Raw genomic sequence first — 20154 nt, forward strand, 5'->3', positions numbered from 1 at the left:
GATTTTATACATATTTGGCATTATTTTTGATATATTTATTATTTGAATATTCTAATTTACGACATTTTAGTTTATTTCTAAGATGTTATTAATAAAAATGCACCAGACTGATTTTTTTTAATGTAATGTAGCAATCCGTCCAGCCAGCATAACAAATGCAAAATGAGCTTCAAACTTTAATGCAAGACATGACTGAATTTGAATTCCAAACAATTCCACGGTTTCTAGTTAAAAAAACTGTATAAAGTTGTTTTAAATAACCTAAAATTAAGTGGTAGATATATTAACCGATCATTGGTAAATATGCTTATCTTTGGTAAATATGCTTACCACTTTTAGTTTCCCCAGAACGATCTCTGGGTAAGCATATTTACCAACCCTTATTTCATAAATTAAATGACAAATCAACGAACTTTTGATGTTTTAGTATTTGCATCATCCATTTATCATGATATAACCCTAAAAATTATGCCCGGTATTATGCCCTATAAAGGGTTAAAAGAATTTCATACACATGATGAATAGTTTTGAAGCTGGATTAGTTATTTAGAATGAATAAATTATTGCGGAATCAAAAAACGTGTGATAAAAAATGAAATAAATTTTACGTCAGATTTGCAGGACTGTATCTGTCATGCGATAACCATCTGTAACTCAGAATATGCTGTCACGATCTTTCTTCTTCCGTAAATCGATTCCGAAATCTGAGTGGCGTATTCGAACTGCATGACGCGACAGCATAAATTGTGTTTGGAGTCGCGTGCCTATTTTTGCAATTTTAAATTATTTGAATCCACTCTTTATTCAGGAAAACTGAACGCGCATTTAACTGAGAATTTTATTGCAAAATAAATGATGCTACTGCGACATCTTTCGCCCATTCCAACTTTTAAAATCGTTTTGTGCCTACATTTATTTTTAAAATTTTTAATACCAATTCTTTAGGTAACATTTTAAAATTGGAACAGAGTTATATTTTTATATTGTTTTAAAAAAACCATTAAAAATATTGAAATATTCGTAGTAATAAAGTTACAAATATTTGATTATCGTGAATTTCAAAAGAATTGTTTAGAGCTTCTCACTGCTTCCAATTAACTTATTATGATTTTTTTTAAATTTTAATATTCTTCAAGACTGCTTTTTCAAGCTTAGCGGAGTTTTATAGGCACTAAAAGATAATGAGGTGCAGAGAAACACCAACAGTAAAAACTGAGCTAGTGAAAATGAGGTTAAGCGGTGGATTTATTTTCAAAATTATTTTCTTCTTAAGCGAGTTCCTGTGCATTTAAGTTTATTATTATTACTTTTTTCCAAAAAAAGGACCGTACATTTAAAGAGCTAACTACCGTGAAAAATCTTCGAAATTAATTTTTTTTTCATTGTTAATAAAGCGTTTACCTAAAGAGGAAAATAATCTTTTGTTACTGCTTCGAGTGCGGGTGATTTCTGTCCTGCGAAGGTTTTCAAAGATCGCCGAGAGAGTTGAATACTTCCGTACCCATTTAATGAATGATGCGACTTTGTTTAAAATTTAAATTTGGGCTTTCTTTTAGTTGGTGCTATTGTTTTTTATACAGTCTAAATGAATGATCAATGCATCGTTTTTCGGTTTTATGAAATTTGCTCCTCACATGCGAAATATTGAAACTGAAATTATCGAATTCTTCGATACCGACTCCTTTCAAACCTATCGGAATTCGAAAAAGGTGTTTTTCGAAATACCTGACTGTTTGAATACAGTGATTTGGAAACGCAGCTGCATAAATAAAAATTCGGCATTGTAAAAATATTTGCAAACTTTGAACGAACTATGGGCGGAAATCTGACCTGCTTGTCAGTTCGTATGCGATGAATAAATATATAAGATTAGCCGAATGATTTTATTTCTAGACTTGAAGATTTGTGTTAAAATTATCATGTGCTTTCGAGTTTCGTCTGTCGAAGAACGCATTTGCCTAATTGAAGGAATTTCAGACAATGTTTCTTTCATGAGAGCTGTCGTCCATGTTTTGGATTTAATTCAGCAAAAGGTAACCTTAAACCGGCTACTCCGATCCGTCTGAAGCCACGCTGTAAAATATGAATGACCGAACCACCGCAACAGCAACACTGTCGGGAACTGTGGTTGAGTCCTAAGGGCCATCACCGGCCGCGACACAACCGTTCCCTTCGGAAATTCGTACCGTCATCGGTGGGAGGAGCCGATTCCCACCTTTATTTGTTTTTGGAATTCATTGTGTTGACTACCCTTCAGTCCACCAAAATCTCAAACGTTCTAGGGGGAAAGAAACGCCTTAAAATACATCTGAAACCTTCTTCGAGCAGTATACGACTTCCGTAATAATCCGTGCAAACCGAACTGCCATCATTACTAAATACACTTCGAAATGCGTGCACAACGATCTTACGTCGGAATGTTTGAAACCCTTAGTGTTAAAATGCCTTACAATCAAATCACCAAAAATCATTCACGGATTAGCTGGTAAAATTCAAGCCAGGAGAAAATTAAATCAAAAAATGTGTTTGGTGTGGTCTCCAGGGTATTCACAGATACATTGAAACGAAAAGGCGTGACCGTACTTGCAAAAACGGTCACGGAGTCACACCCACTGCTGGAGTGGATTGCTTCAGGAGACTTAATTTTTCATTATCAGGAAACCTTACTACAAAAGAACGAATCGCGTTTTTAAATTAGCAAATATAAAGAATCTATTGCCGATGTTCCCACCATGTTTTCCCTTAATCCATGGCTGAAAAATAGAAGAGAAGATGGCATAACTGCACGTCTTTTAACCCGGATGATTATGACTCCAGATCTGTTGAATAGATTTGGTGTACACAATTATCCTCACTGCCAAGTTTGTAATCTTGAAAACAACAATGAACATATCATCTTGTTTTGTTTCAAATACGCAATTCATAGGCCAAACCTTTTTGCAAAACTTAATATCGAACTTCATTCTTGTTCTTCATTCAAAAGTGTTCAGAAAGCTGTTTCTAATTAGCAGTACCTTCGGATCCTTCTCCAGTCTCTGAAGTTTTTTGGCACTCTATTGAATGCACTCTTTTGGCATTGGAGGATAACGACCAAAAATCCCATTCTCATCGCATTTTGGTCAATCAATCAATCACATTTTATGACGCTGTGAACCGAAATTGGAAATAGATTCCCAATTGTTTAACTGCTGTCCGTTTGGAAAATCGGTTGTTGTTATCCAGGGGCTCTCCCTCTAAGCATCTAAATTTTGATATTGCACAGTTTTTATTCTGACATTGTGATTGTTAACCTTCTGTAGATTTTTTATTCATTTGACTTCCTTCATGTTAAAATCAAATTTTGTTACTGACTTCTAGCTCACTTCCCTGCTCATTAGAGTTTTTGAAATGTTGACTTTTCTGTGCTCTCGATAACAATACGCAGCCACTCCTACCTTTTCCAGGGATCAGAACAGGAGTGGACAAATCCTTAGGAAAGTATCAATCGAGAGAACCAAATGCACAATAAAAAAATGCTCTAGAAGTCTAGCAAAAAGTTGGGAAAGTGCTGAAGATAGGATAATGCAGTGTATAAAAAGTTTAAGAATCTAAGTCAGTTAATCTATTTAAATAATTAAATGTAGATTTCATATGCATGGCGCCACCTAATAGCAAATTTAGCAAAAACTCTATTAGACTTTTTTTTTTTAATATTCATAATAATTAATTACGTAGAAACCTTTTTTAACGAATATTATCTTTCCTGAATCTTGTTCGCTGTGCTAAACATTCATTAAACGAATCTTTCTTTAAATGGTTTGACCGTAGAGATCAATGCAAAACAGGACAATGCTCTGAATAAAAATGCTCAAACAAATAGATCACGTGATTTATAATTTATGATGCATGTTATTTTTAACATAAAAATTGTGTAATGGCATTTGTCTGGATAATTTTCAAAATTTGGCGGAAAGGGGACACAGTATTATCGTTAAATGAATTCGTAATGTCGTAACATCGCCTTACCAGCGTAAGGCGATGTGATGTTTCTGAACATAACATACAATAATTTTCTATGCTTTCAGCATCTCCCTTTTCTCATTGGAAGGCTCTTGCGGTATTATATCTAGTATTTATTTATCTGCTAACCAAATCTCCTCCGCAGCTTTTTGCTATGACACAGAATGCAGCTCTGTAAGCTCTTCGGTAGTTCTAGCTATGTTCTTCCGCCAGCTCAACAATATTGTTGCCTTTAGCCCTATAATCTTGACCGGATACAAAATCTGGCCGATTTATATATTTGCTCGAACCTCTTATAGTCATGTTCAACAACACTATTTCCAAATTTCTTATACATATTTTTCTCCAAACAAGTATTTTATACAGACTGATACAAGCCAATTCAGCATAAGACGTCAGGTGTCTCTTCGCCACTCTTTCTGCCAAACATCGATCGTTAAATGAGTTTTTTACATTTCTTTTGCTCGTTATGTAAGGTGATCGTTACGCGAGATTTGTTAAAGAGTCAAAAATAATTTTTTAAAAAAAATGTCCTCTCTTTTAGTACTCTATTAAAAGAGTTTTAAACAACCGTTTTTATTAATTGTGCTGTTGTTTGTCTGATAGGTGAAAAAAATTGGTGGTGGTGGATTTGGGGAAATCTACGAAGGCCTGGATCTGGTGACGAAGGAGCTGGTGGCGCTGAAACTCGAATCCGCCAAGCAGGCTAAACAAGTGCTCAAGATGGAGGTGGCCGTGCTCAAGAAGCTGCAAGGTAGGCACTGCCCTCAGATCGCGAAGAAAACAACATTTGTGATTCGTAGGGTCTTTGGCTAATGTTGCTCTCAGAATAAATGAGTGTAAGAGATATGAATGAACATAATTGATTGTAAAGTTTAGCTCTACTCGAAAAAGTTACTAAAATGATCAGGCAGCATTGTCTAAAAAGTTCACGAAAATTGATTTAAAAAAAACAACTAAAAACTAAAATACTCATAGAGTGTTAGAAAGCAATCATGAATTACTCCCGTCTTATTTTAACCTTCGCCTTAGGACATGGATGCTTCTGCCATTTAAACTCATTGACAGTCTTCGATTTGATAATTAATTTTTTCAGTTTAATTTAATTTATTTGTTTAGTTTTAGTATAGTTAACCGTACTAAGCTTAACTGTATAGTTATCGCTCTATAATCTTCTAAAAATTATATTTTTTAAGTTTAAAAAAATTGGTTTGTTAGGTTTAAACTAGAATATTTGAAGTTAATATTTTGTGCTTTGTAAAACATCAATGTTTCGGATTTATTTTTATCAAATTCGTTAAATACTACATATTATCTAATTAAACTAAACTATATTATAGTATGACTGGCTGTGGAAATAAATTTCAATAAAGTAATGTAATATTTGTATATCTATTTGCATTAGTGGAATTATTCTAAATAAGATATTACTTTGAAATATATTGCTGGTTGGATTTCATATTATTCCTATATAATATGAATGTGCATTGTTCCACGCTTTTCATTTCATTTCGTTCATTGTGTGAAAGAAAGACATTTTTGTATGTACTAAAGTTACGAAATTTTTTACGATTGTATGCTGCTTATGGCAATATAATATTTTAATATTTTTGAAATTTAATCTTCATAGTAATGGATTGATTGAAATTGAATTTTAATTGTATTTGCCATTTGATGCAAAAGTTGGAAGAAAATGATTTTTAGGTTCCATTATATTTATGAAAATGAATTACGAAGTATAATATAGAAAAGAAAGGAAAGAAAATAATACAAATAAGAACGTTTTTTGAAACACTTTTTATTATTATTTTAAACATGTAAAACTGTTTTATGAACAATATATACGTCAAAACAAAATCGTAAACGCCCGACGTAATGAAAACAATACTATAAGGAAATTAAGCATTCTTAAATATCCTAGGAAAGGAAATTCTTAAACTTGCGGTAAAAGTTGAGTTGTAATATGAATGTTTCAACTTACTTAGAATATTTCTATCGACTCTTTTCACTTTTGTTTTATTTTCCATATGCTTGATTTAAAAAATCATTTTATACTTTTTAATAGTTTAATAAAATGGAATTTTAATAACTCTATTATACACTATTTTTTTTATTTCGATTTGTTTATTGTTTATAAAAGGGAATTGATTCAGAATGTTAATTTAGGGATTAATTAATAATTGATTCCGTACCGGTTGCGCCACTTGGGAGTGAATCTTGAAATAAACAATTAGAAAATAATCAAAATATTGAAAATAATAATAATTCTGCTGTTAGGCTTGCTCTAAAAAAATATATTTGATAACTTTTTAATTAAATTTAATTTTAGTGTTTAGTGTTATTATAAATGTGAATTGTGGATTTTGGCAGGCAGGGAACACGTGTGTCGCTTCATCGGCTGCGGACGCAACGACCGCTTCAACTACGTCGTGATGCAGCTGCAGGGCAAGAACCTCGCCGAATTGAGACGGAGCCAGCCCAGAGGTGCCTACAGCCTCAGCACCACCCTCAGGCTAGGGCTGCAGATCCTGAAGGCCATAGAGAGCATCCATGAGGTCGGATTCCTACACAGAGACATCAAACCGGTAAACAACGTATTCTCACGAAGTTCTATTCGTTCTAGCGATTTCATTTACTTCTCTGAAAATTATTGGATTAAGTGTTGTAACGTTCCCCTTTTCCTTACATGGTAATTGGCATTCCTGTCAGATGTAACGTCACCCGTTTCCCCACACATAGTTAAGGGACTACGGACCGCCAGATGTGGATCTTCTTCACTAATAGAATTGTGTCTGATCATTTGTTGATATCCAGATATGGGAACACAGATGTTCGTCCCGTCGTTTCAAATAGATCCTTCATATCATCAAGGGAGAAGGACGTCAAAAGATCCAGATGTTAAACTTTTTTTTCCATTACGAAGGGACTCCTCAAATCTTCGAGAAACGATCCATCACTAGCAACCATTGTCATTAAGTGTCGAAGTCAGGTGGACTTCAGCTGTGAACTGATTATAATTAACATGTTTTCGAAAGGGGTCAGCTACAAAGATGGATCATTAACATACATTTCCATGATTGACTGGAGACCATTGAGGTATCATTGCTGAGCAGCGATTGAGTGATAAGGAACTTAAGTTCACCAGTGAAAAAATCAGAGGCCTAGATCTAGCGGAAATAAAATGCGATATTTTTATATAAAGAAGGAACCAACTTGGAAATTTACAAACTATTTCCAGAGCCAGATATTATTAAATTTATCGCAATACAGGGAATTAAATGGGCAAGATAATTAATTATATAATTAGATGACAATCGAGCCGCTAAAAAGTCTTTTTGGCTAAACATTGATACCCGAATAAGAGGAAGTACAAAACTTAGGTAGATTAACTGTTTGAAGAAAGACTTGAAAACTGGTAAGGTGACAAATTGGGAACCTTAACCAAGAACATGGCATGGAATGGAGTTCTGGGGAAGGCCAGGACCCATCTATAAAGGACTGTCACTGTGCCATCAAGGGATACGATATGAAAAATAATTTACACTTAAAATTTCTAGAATCATTGCTGAATTTTTCCCTTCACGTCAATTTCCCTTTCGAATTATTCTTTTTACGAAATTGCAAAATGAAAGGTTCATTTCTGTGCCTGCTTTGGTGGATCTCTCTTTAATTGATTGTTACCACGGAGAAGGATGCCCGTAGAAAAGCATCTACTTTATCGCCCATTACGAAGAATCTATAACATTCATCTTCCCGCCTGTCTCTCTGCCTTCATTTTCAGTTGGAATAAGTTTTTTTGACGGTTGACTCGTCACATCAGTCAGTTACGTTTCGCAGTGTTTAATACGCCGGTGCATCGAGACGGCATCTGATTCGTTGCTTATTAAATGGAAGTAAAAGAAATCCGGAGCAGCTTGGAAAATTCGATTGGCAACGAACGAGAGCAGAAAGAAAGCGATTGAAAGGAACAGATGGAGACGAAACTAGATTTTTTTTTTTTGTCACGCAAAAAGAATTTATTAGTAGCAGAACGATAATTTAATCCACTAGATGTCGTTGTGACTGGGGGAATCAGTATGTTGGAAATTTTCCGGAATAGTGATTTAAGAACATTCAATATATCCATTTCTATCAAAAGCCTCAAGTGTTAAACTAGAAGTTCAGAATGAGCTCATGTGATCTATTGTTTATGCTCTTTAATACACGCAAAAATGTTGCTTAGTGCTACAAAGTAGTGCAGTTTCCCTCAATGAGGACGACACACTGAACATCTAAAAGCAGTTAGTGGGTCGATGCCTTTTACAAGAACAGAAAACTGCAACCGTCTTTTGGTTTTAATTATTAGCTACATTATCTACCAATAAGTAATTGGACACCTGTTTCAAAAGAGACAAACATAATTTATTCATATTCAGTAGTTAGTAGAGCCTCTACAGATAGTTAGAGATACTATGGTTAGAGAGCTTAGAGGCAGTTACAACCTTAACCCTCCTGTATATGTTTTCTACAAGCATTTGGATGATGACAATGGTATTTTCTTTCACCAAGGTTGGAGAGGACATACAAGTTCTTTCGCCGATTTTGTACGGTTGCTGCACCCCTTAATTCGGCGATACAACTCGTCCCTATGGTTTTCCATAGGATTGAAATCTGGATCCTGGTCAAGCCAGTACAGTCGGTTCACCCCATTGTCATCATACCAGTTCATGGTGGACCTCGCAACATGACAAGTGGCGTTGTCATCCTGGAAATAAAAATGTTCCAATCCGCAAAATTGTCACAGCATAGGAAGCACATTGTTGTCTAGAATAGTAGAGTATGAGTCGGCGTTGAGCTTACCATGAATTGAGATCAAGGGCCCCAATCTGTACCACGAGAAACATCCCAGACCATAATTCCACTTCGTCAAACTTTACTGTAGGCACAGTACATTCTGGTAAAAAGCGTTTTCCATATGTATACCAAACCCAGACTCTGCCATCCGATTGGTAGAGATTAAGCCTTGATTCGTCACTCCAGAGAACCCGTTACCACTCACCTACGGTCCAGTTTCGACTTGCCTTGAACCACCTCAACCGAGCAGCACGATTGGATTTTGTAATCACAGGCTTATCTGCGGCAGCATGACCATGGAAACCAAACAAATGTACTTCCTTAAGAATGGCATTTAACGAAATAATGTGCTTGTTGCTACACCTGGAGTATGTGTGCCATCGGACAGCACTCGTCGATCTCTATCTCTTAGTTTCGTGGGTCTGCCGGATCGAAGCACATTCCTACAATCACCACTCGCCTTCCACTTCTTAATCACAAAATCCACGGCCGATTTTGGAATGTTTAACTCACTATGTATGTCCCTTAAGGATCGGCTGTTTCTATGGTATCCTACAATTACTCCTTTCTCGAAGTCAGACGTTCTGAATTTCGTGACATCTTGCATGCTTCTAATACCAATGTTGTTTCCTACACGACATTTAAGTACAGAAGGCGTGACGTAGATAGACGTAGAATATATCGTCATTTGTATGGGTGTCCAAATACTTATTGGTAGATGGTATGCGTTACAAATAAATTCTTTTTTGGTGAGATAAAGCAGCGGTAATGACTTAAAACGCATTTCTAGTCTGGTAACAGAAGCCGCTTAGAATAAGATTTAGGAATGAGTGAGGAAAGTGTTTCATTGCAACTTCAGAATGAAACAGATTTCAAACAAAAGTTCCAGCTCAGACGTCTCAATGAGGGAGGTATGACGATCTGTTATTGAGCATTTGTGCTTCCCATCGTTATCGGTGACAGATGATCGTTGGATCAGGATGACTCACGATTTAGTTGAAGAGATGAATTTAAGGTACAATTTGTAATTTTATGAATTTTCAGGTCAATATGCATAAGCAGTGGCGCTCGTCATTTCGGAAACGAGGAATGCTGCAGAAAATATTTCAATTGAGAATAAAATTAAAGTATGGTTTTTAAAAAAACAACTTTACTTGTAAATAGAACCAAATTATTTAATTGTATTTATATGAATTTTACCGTATTTTCGAAGAGCATCGATGTGTATGTGTGTGTGTGTGTTTTCTGTGGAGGGGAAAAATCGAATGTTCTGCGCCACGGCAACGTGGAAACGAAATCAAAATCGAGCGAGAGCCAACGAGAAAAAGCGCAGAAAAACAAATCACGAGAGAAAAGGTTTGTCTTGGCCGTACTTTGCACAGTTGGTCATGCATCAAACCTAGATTCTGACACGAGCAGCCGCGCCTCCTCAAATTCATTGGGGAGGGGGGAGGGGGTCCAATGTTGCACAATCGGCGAATTCTGATGCTTTCTTGCGCTTTTCGGAGACTAGTCCCGATTTGCGCATCTCCTGTTTGTTGATTTACACTCATCCTTTTCTTTTTGTTGTTGTTACTATTTTCGTTCTCGATATTCATTAAACGTAAAAAATGAACCAAATAAGATGGAAAGAGAAACCACAAATTTTGTAAAATAATTCTGAAGGGAATGGGGAGAGGGAGAGCTGGTAGCCAACATACAATTCTGATATTCAGCAATGATGCATTTCTAAATAAAGCATTCAGCCTTTTTTTTAAATGTTTGAACAATCTAATGATTAGTTTATAAAAATATGAATAATTATATTTTTCTCTGGATATTGGTTGTTTTAACTAAGCAACTAAGTTTTGATTAATTTTAATTGAAAAGATAACTTAAAAATGAATGTTCATAATTATTGTAACTACATTGTCTTACTTCCACAAAGAAAGATTTAGGTTACTCTCATTGAACAATAATAATAAATAAATGTACACCACGAAATGTAAACTTAAAATAAATTCACAGTAGAAATGTTCTTTAACAAGAAAAAAATATGTACAATATTTTTAAAAATGTAAAAAACATTATTATTTTATTTTTATTCATCTGTATGTTTCTTTTTAAAATTCGACCTCGTGAGAGATTTTTCCATTATGTAATAAGAATCTTTAAATGTTTCCCGCATCTGAAATCGAACTTTTTACAGTACTTCCAATGATAGAAGAACATTGGGCCATATTATTGCAATAGAAAATCCGAATGGAGAGAAATGGCAATCCTTCAAAAAAAGAGCGTTGTGAAAGAAAAGGCGGCATTCTGGTTCCCTCTGAAACAGTGAAACCGCTAAAAGACAAAACGCTTATAGTTTGTAGATTGATTTAACTATTACATGCAAAATATAATATAATCTTGGTTAAATGAATACACTAAAAAAAATGAAGGCTGCTAGTTCCTCATTGTCCTAAGCACCGTTCATCCAGTTTATCATTATCCAAATCAATGAAAGGATTGTAAATCCTTATGACAGTGAGAGGATCGCGGTGCTTCGGAATCGGATGGTTTCAAGTTCGAGACCTGATTCCACCGAACCGTGTAAGCGGACTTGGTGCACGCAAAATCCGTCGGAGCCAAGCACCCTCCCGCTGGTGTGATATAGAAGTTTGGAGAGGGGATGCCAGCTCAGGTGCCATCCTCGTCATCTGACCGCGGTTCAAAATGACAAGTAAATGATCGTTCCAAAAATGACCGTCATGATTCAAATTCATGATTGTCATGATTCAGGAGTCAGTGATTCAAAATGACCGTCCCAGAATATCCATAGCGTTGCTTTAAAACGGTACGTTAATATTACTAAATCTTATGACTATGTATTCTCTACATGCACCACCGGCAGCCCAGAAAGATGAAAGGAGAATGATAGAGAGAAGCGTTGCAAGCGGATCTTGGTGATAGTGGGGCAACGTGAACAGTAGTAATAAAGTCTGTTATATAAATAAAATATTTGTCTGCATATATTATTTTTGTATTGTGAGCAGTAAACGCGTTTTGCTTTTTAAATGTTCATCTTTGAAAATTTTTTACTAAAACGGCAGTCTTCTGGTCTTATGTAATTACCAGGTTACTATGAGAATACTGCATTAAATTTTACTTAAAACTAAGACATCTGTATGTATAATTATGTTATTCGTTAATGTTCTCCTGTTTCTCTTTATTGCAGTCGAACTTCTCGATGGGTCGTCTCTCACACAACAACCGCAGCGTGTACATGTTGGACTTCGGTCTAGCACGGCAGTACGTGACGGCGACCGGGGAAGTGCGCCCGCCCAGGGCGGCGGCGGGGTTCCGAGGAACGGTCCGGTACGCCTCCATCAACGCACACAGAAACAAAGTATCTTTCCTTTTCCCCTTTTTTTTTTTATTTCCTTTTGCTTTCTATGCATTTTTGTGGTATGTTGAAAAATAGCTCTTTTTTCTTCAAGTGTCAGTTCATGCAAAGGAATTAAAAAAAATTCAACGTACAAAGTGGTAAAGCATGTAAAAAGCACAAAAAGTAAAGAAATGTGTCACTATTTGGCTGATGTAAAGCAATTTTTCGGCCTCTGAACTGCAGAGCTCCAAATTTGAAACCCGATTAGCTAAAGATCCGCGCTTACATATACTAAATGTTGATGTTGAAAGCTCAACGTTCTCCGGATGTTTGGAAGGGCAGTATTAGCTCAAGCGCTATCTTCATTCTCTGACCAGGGTTCAAATGGAAGAAATCCTTCCAGAAATCACTCTCATGTAACTTCAAAATGAGACGTATCTAAACTAAACTAAATAAATTGGCTGATTTAAAATAAACAGATGCAAACTATTTTGACAATACAATGGACATTGTTTGTTCAGGTCCAGTTCCGAAGAACTGCCCTAAATTCATTCACTTCCTGTCGGCAGAAACATGAGAATCGTTTTTCGAAAATGCCCGATCCTTCACAGGCACTTGCTGCTGTGCTGGCATTTTCTGCGATTCGTTAAGGCATCTCCGCTGTATCAGCATTCTTAAACGGTTGCAGGTTCTCAATACGCAATCGGATATTTAAACGGCAGGCTGTAAATTCCAGTTGCAGCATGGGTGAGAAACCTCCTCTAACATTTTCGAACATGCTTTCTTGCATGATTGTCGCTTGCTTTTGTGTTTTCCACCGCTTCTAACCCGAATTTTGTGCGTTGAATCAATCACTTTATGTTTGAATTGCAAACGATCGGGAACCAGTTAACATTTTAATGATTTTGTGTGCACTGTTGAATATATTTCTCATAAGAATATTAATTTATAAAATAATAATCAATTTTGGAACAGTCCCGCTTTAAAATTCCCGCCATGCCGTTCGTGAACGTCAGTAAGTACAATTTTGATTTGAAATGTTGATGATTTTCTAGGCGCCCGAAAGCGTCACTTTTTAGAGTTGTTTTTCTATCGGTGAATGCAACAACCTAGAAATTTCGTATACCGTTTATGAATATCAACTGTAAATTTTTATCTAAAATTTTTTCAGTCTGTATATTCGCATATAAACGCTATAACTTTCAAAAATGCAACGAAATTTCTAGATTAAATTCAGGATATGATTTTTTTCTAGAATTTTAATCTATGTCAAATTTATAAAGTCATTTATCGGTTTTTTTTCCGTTATTGAAAGTCGGAGGCAGTTTCGAATTCGGACCATCGCATTGATTGGACCGATGTAAATTCGATCGTATTAAATGTTGGAGCTGTAAAATAAGCATTTCTTTAAAGAGAGCACTACGTAATTGCAGTTAGAGAACAAGTGTTTACATTTAGATATTCTTAATTAAATATTTAACAAAATATTGAAAGCCCTTTTGCTATTTTCTGCTTAATAGCAAATAATAATAATAATAATATTCCCTAAGAGAGGAAATTTCTTACTATGCATATTTTTTATTTAACGATATTTAATATCTTGTATAATTATATGTAATAAGAATAAAATGAGGTGATTATTTTTAACCCAAATGTTATCGAGACGGGCTCCTAAATGGGACTGTTTAAATCAATAGAACTGATGAAAGGAGTGGCCTAAAAAAGCAGTTAAAGTTACCAGCAGCTCTAGAAAGTCAGAAGTGAAACAAATCAAAGCAAAGAAAAATAAATGGGCATGAAAGAAAATGAATATTGATTCAAAAGCAAGAAAAACTGAAGCCACATAGTCTTGTATTATTCGTGAAAAAATAAAAACGAAATGGATACAGCTCATAAAATGTAATAGTTGGATTCATATACTGAGTTGTGGATTGAATTTAAGATTTAAAAAAAATACTTCTGCTTTAATCGTACTTTAAGATGTGGATAGTCCAACCTGGGAAACACTTCTTATTGGCTTGAAGACTCCATTTTTCTTTTACTATTTTAAAATGCAATTCTGAAAAGTAAAGGGTGTTGTTTTGAATATATATATATATATATATATATATATATTTAAAATCTACTTTCTTATCGAAATTATTTCTCTGTCGCTATACTCTAAAAAGGTTCAGATAGTTCAAATTCGGTAACCGTCTCCTAAGAACGTTATAATTCAAAAATGCAACAAACAAAAAAAGAAAAGGAAATTTAATATATCACCTTTGAGCAAAAAAAAAAAAAAAAAAAAAAAAAAGATAAGTGCCAAATTTTGAATCCATTTGTCCAACATACAGAATGCATTCTCGATTCTTTTTCCTTGTACAGTGACTTGTAACATAAAACGCGCCGTACTGGCTGTGTCTGTGAGAACATCAAGGATTCTCGTGAAGTTTTGCAAAAAAGTGATGTTTGAAATGATGCAATTTTGAATTGGGGTTTCTCTTCCATCATTGCGCCCTAGTACATCGTTTCAACGACAAATCAACTTAAAATTTAGAAATTAAGTTTTATATATAATGAGAAAGTTATAGTTATAACTATATAGAGTAGTAAATATAAATTTTATGTTTAATAAATCGAGAGAGTTGTGAAATATTAGGATCCCATTGACATTCAGCCAAGTGTAAGTCGGATTTCTATTTGTTTTATTTATTTATAAACATCCAACGTTTGCATAAATATAATTGTGTTCAAGCGTGGATACCACACAATCGTGAATCAAAATAAATACGAAAATCTATGTGCTTTTTTAAACTTAAAGCTACTGGAATAAAAATGAACCTGTATGGGATCATTAAAAGTTGATTAAACTAAAAATATGATGAAATGAGGCCAGTTTGTAAGAAAAAGAGCCTCACAATACGAACTGCCTAAATGTTCGTCTTATATGTTTAGCAGATTATTTTTCTATTCATCTTTTAGGTTTGAATGTTCCATATTATGTTGAATAATGAAATCTCAAGAGTTTCTATCTGTCAATCATTGAAGTTATTCTTTATGGATGATTAACGGACTCGAATGCATCTGAGAAAATTAAAGGAACTTTTTCGTTGCAAAATTTACAACTTAAAATAAATTTTCAAGTGTTTTTTTATCTACATATAGAAAAGCAGTTTCCATGTGTAGTATATAACATTATTAATAAACTGTGCAAATATCTTCAAATTTTGTTCACAATTACTAGGTTTAAGCGAAGATTCTGTCTCAATAGGTGTAATAATTCTTTTTTTTTCTTCTTCTAATTAAAAGCTGTTCACAAATGTAGATAAGATTATTTTAAGTGTTTCCAATCTATAAAGAAAGAAAATGTTGTAGATACAGGGTGGCCATAAAATAACTTTCTCTGTTTGGCGGCATCTGCAGTTGAAACGAATGAACAAAATGAAGCCACATTTCATACACAGACTGTAGAAGGCATGAGAAGATGAATTCCGTAGGAAAAAAATTAAACCAAAAATGGTTAATAGGGGAAATACTGGCGCTGTAGCAGTACAGTTATGAATGAATTCATGAAATTCACTGAAAACAATCTTTTATTCATGAGTATTAAGGTCCCCTGAACGTCGTGCAACATTTTCTACATTCTGACCTTCCCTGTGTAGAACATGTTGCTCACGGTATATGACATTCTCTATTGCGGTGTGTAAACTGCCAGTTTCAATGTTCATAACATATGTTCATATGTTCTCTTCCAAGACATGCAGGCTTGGACACACCACCAGCGTATACTGCGAATTTCAAGTACCCTCACAAACCCAAAAGTCACATGGAGTAATGTCCGGGGAATGGAGTGGCCATTCAATTTGAAAGTACTGACTGATAACTCTTTCAGTACCGAAATTCTGTCGTAAAAAGCTCTTTTCTTGGCGATGAATATGTGGCCACGCTCCATTTTGCAGAAAAAATAATAGAGTCCAAACATTCTCTGTGCTGCAGTTGCGGAATAACAAAAGTTTGCTGCATTTGCCCATATTTTTCGCTATTAATGGTGCAGGTAATAGGACTTGTTTGAGTGAGATTCACCAAAAAGTACGATCCGATTATGAAACTGGCTTTGCAACCGCACCACATTTGGGGAATGCAATGGCATTTCTTGGATCCTTGTGGTATTTTCACGAGCCCAAATAGGGCAGTCCTGAGTATTCACAGATGCATTAAAATAAAAAAAAGCCTCATCTCTCCACAATATTTTCCAAGGCCAGAAACATTAATCGTTCCTCGTTTGTACATATATGTCAACAGCGTCAAAATTTCTCCTATCGGCAACTTTTGGTGCTATTTTCTTTTCCTGAGAAATTCATCTTTCCATGTCTTCCATAATATGTATATGAAATGTGATTTCAATTCTTTCATTCGTTTTAGCTGCAGATGCCGCCAAACAGGGAAAGTTATTTTTATGGTCACCCTGTATTTTAACTCATTTTATGAAACTGCCTCCGATTTGCTATTTGCAATGTTGATTGAATTTTACATCATTCTTTTAAAAGTTGTTTTTAAGAATTGTACTTATCATTTGCAATTTTTTCAAGAATTTTCGAAATTATTATTATTATGCTGAAATGGATATTCGCTTTTTAATTAAAACAGATATTAGGGCAATAAGGAGATTTATAGTAATAATAATAATAGTAGTGGTCGCACAAATATTTAAAAAAAGTTTCTTAAGCATTTATTAAAAACGTAAATGTACTGTGAATGTGTTTAAAATTCTGATTTTGAAATTTTTTGTCCGTTAAAATGATACTTTTCTAAAAACTTTCATCTTTATCCACATAAGAGAAACATAACCATGTAGCAGTTTATGGTAACTGTCACTGCTCTTTGCAGGAAATGGGTCGCCACGACGACCTCTGGTCTTTATTCTACATGTTGGTCGAGTTCGTGAACGGGCAGCTGCCTTGGAGAAAAATCAAAGATAAAGAACAAGTAAGAACACTCTTTTTACATATTCCCGCATGCCTATTACTCATTGGGCATCTAGATGTTTGATGAATTTCCACGCTTAAGACTTTTCCATCCTTTTAATGTATCTCTGCTTATATAGATCAATTTGGTATCTAAATATTCATGAATTGCCATGTTTGAGATTTTTCCATCTTTTTAATGTGTCTCTGAATATAGTTAGCGAGAAAGATCAATTCGGTATCCAGATGCTGATGAATCTCCACATTGAAGATTTTCCCGAGTCGGAAAGATTGAGGCATTTAGTAGGCACGTCAGTTGGTTTGTGGACGCGATAGCTCAAAAGGAGTCACGAAATTCTGGTGAATGCCCTTTTCACCAAGACTGTAAATTTCTGTTAAATTTTGGATGGCATCTTTTTGTATAAAGTCTTCTTTCTTGAGTGTGCGCACACGATAACTAGAAAACGCAATGAACTAGTCGCGAATCTGTTAAGCGGTCCATTCTTGTGCATCTTAAACGATAAATCACAAATAAAACAAGCTATAATAATCCATTCTGTGGTGTTAAGTCATCATTTCAGCTGAATCGTTCTAATAGATGAGAAACTGCTCCAAAATGTGTACATTCGTACATTACGATACGCTGCAGGTAAACAAAAATATCGCTTTACTGAGGAAGTGTACGGGAAAGACTTGATGATTGCTTTTGAAACTGACCATTAAATGCAGGAATTTTTTTGTTTTTGTTTATATACATATATAAATACTGAATGAAGCTGTTCTTTTTATTTTCTCTAATAAGGAAATTCTATTTGTTGTTTTTTCGAATGTTTACACTTCTCTGAAGCTGTACGATAATTTTTTAGAATAATGTATATGTGGACAACGCAGTTGAAAATAGGAGGAGTTAAATCACTTAAATTTAGTGTTTATTCTTGTTATCAAAAGAGGGACAAGCTAAAGGGTTGGAATTTTTTATGCACTCTTTACACTAAAAATGTTGATGTGTGTCAAATATAGGAGCAAATCTGAACTTGAAGACGTATTTTTTTTCGAAATATTTACTTAATTTTATCAGAACATGAGCAAAATAAAAAACATGACAGACTATATTAAATATAATTCGTTACATGATCTCAAGATGATCACTTTTCGACGATATGACTTCGCTAAGGGGTGATAAGCAGAAACATGAGCGGTTATCGTGCCTTTTAATTCTGTCCACCTGTTGTTAAATGCAAACATCTCCTCCTTTAATCGTTCTTCTCACTTATTTTTTGAAGAAATAAATGACCCTTGAAGCTCGCGCAAAAGGTGTGGGGATGGGAGGGTCCGAATCCGAGAATGAACAGTAGATAACTGAAAAGAATACAAACTTTTGTAGTGATTCTAGTAAAGCGATTTCAGAAAATTTTTTACCTGGTTCTTCACTCATTGTTCCAAGAATCCAAAACCGACTCTCTTATAAAAGTGTACATGTTAAGTGATTTTCTGTCTCCACTGTAGACTACATTTTAACGTAAGGGATACTTAATTGCAAAACTGTTATCATTTGCTGCAAATTCATGGCTTAACGGAGAAGAAGATAGATAGTTTCTTTCCCTTGTACTCCGAGAATTTTTATGAAGTACAGGATCTCCATAATTAAAGTTCACATTTCTGAGACGTCTCTAATAAATACTATTTAGCAGAATTTCTTGGATAATGCTATTATGAAATAAGGGGAATTATATCTAATTAAAAAAAAAAGCCGCCACTAGATGACACTGTGCAATCGTCCTTCTTGCAAATACAAATGCCGTAACCATAGTAACCATGTGCTGGCGTAGCAGGACATGCGATGTAAAAATGCGACAGTCGAATCTCAGTCATACTTGCCAAGTATTGAAAGATGACATTAGCTATGCAGTCTTTACTTGTGAAATTGTTTTGTCAAAACAATGACTCTACTATTAAGCATTGTGGAAATTTCGGTCTTCGAAAAAGTTACGAAAAGGTCCAGTCACTATCCGAGGAATAAAAAATAATTTGAAATTCGAAGCAACGGGATCATTGGCTGTTCTTTCATCCTGGAAGAGGACGAAGGTGCGTTGGGACACAAGTAGTAGATGATGTACAGACCCAAGTGGTAGAAGACAAAATGGGCAGCACTAGTGTTCGGCGTATTGCAGAAAATGCTGACCCACCTCATTTCATGATTCATAAGATTCTTCAAAAGGTGTTACATTGCTATCCCAGTTAAACATCCGATTTTGCTTTTCTAGATGGGTGTAAAAAATGCTGGACATATCGAACATATTTTGTAAACAGAAATTATTACATTTTGTAAATTCTTGTTATGATCTCTATAAAGCTATAATAGGCCATCTTTTTTGTACTAGATAAACTTTCCATCAATTCATTATTACCCAATTTTCATGAAATTCTGTTGCGTAGTATTTGATACATACATTTTCCAAATGTGAACTTTAATTATAGACACCCTGTACATCATGTAACATAACTATGATTCCTGTAACATGAGCATGATGCATCTCCCACGGTTTTTTATGCATCAGCATCTTGTTTTTTTGAGTGAATCTTACCATTCTTAGATAATTTTCGTTTGGATCTGTCCTTTTCTTTGTGTCTCTTTGTCTGTTGGATTTCAAATGAAGTCGCGATTAGAACAGCTGTGTAACGTATTTATAGCAATATTAAAGGTTTCGTTACATATGGTAAAGTGAGGGAAGAACATTCGAAAATTTTTACCCTTTATTTGTTTGTTTCAATATCAAACACTTCAATTCACTCGTTGAATGAGAAATACAATCGTAATAGAAAAAATATGTACTTCTTTATACTCGGAATATTATAAGCTCGGAATATATAAAAAATAAGTTTCCTTCTTACATTTCAACTATTTTTAACTAATTAATAAATTTTAAGTTGTGAGATTTTTTCTTTCGTATTTTTATATGCAGACAATCACTTGCACTTATCTTTTCGAAAACGATCACCAAGTTTCCATGTAACAGAGAAAGGGCT

The 20154-nt window shown here is 34.7% G+C and overlaps 1 protein-coding gene across 3 annotated transcripts in view; it reads left to right on the forward strand.

Moving 5' to 3' along the window:
* The window catches only part of LOC129956480 (uncharacterized), a 161070-nt gene that overhangs the window by 115632 nt on the left and 25284 nt on the right, over nucleotides 1–20154 (forward strand). For all 3 annotated transcript variants that reach the window (XM_056068382.1, XM_056068383.1, XM_056068385.1), the window contains exons 3-6: nucleotides 4606–4753; nucleotides 6370–6584; nucleotides 12032–12202; nucleotides 17051–17149. In XM_056068382.1, coding sequence (XP_055924357.1) covers nucleotides 4606–4753; nucleotides 6370–6584; nucleotides 12032–12202; nucleotides 17051–17149 — 633 coding nt within the window. The remainder of the gene's footprint in view (nucleotides 1–4605; nucleotides 4754–6369; nucleotides 6585–12031; nucleotides 12203–17050; nucleotides 17150–20154) is intronic.

Source organism: Argiope bruennichi, chromosome 11 (genome assembly GCF_947563725.1).
Source record: "Argiope bruennichi chromosome 11, qqArgBrue1.1, whole genome shotgun sequence".
In the NCBI taxonomy this organism is placed as follows: Eukaryota; Metazoa; Arthropoda; class Arachnida; order Araneae; family Araneidae; genus Argiope; species Argiope bruennichi.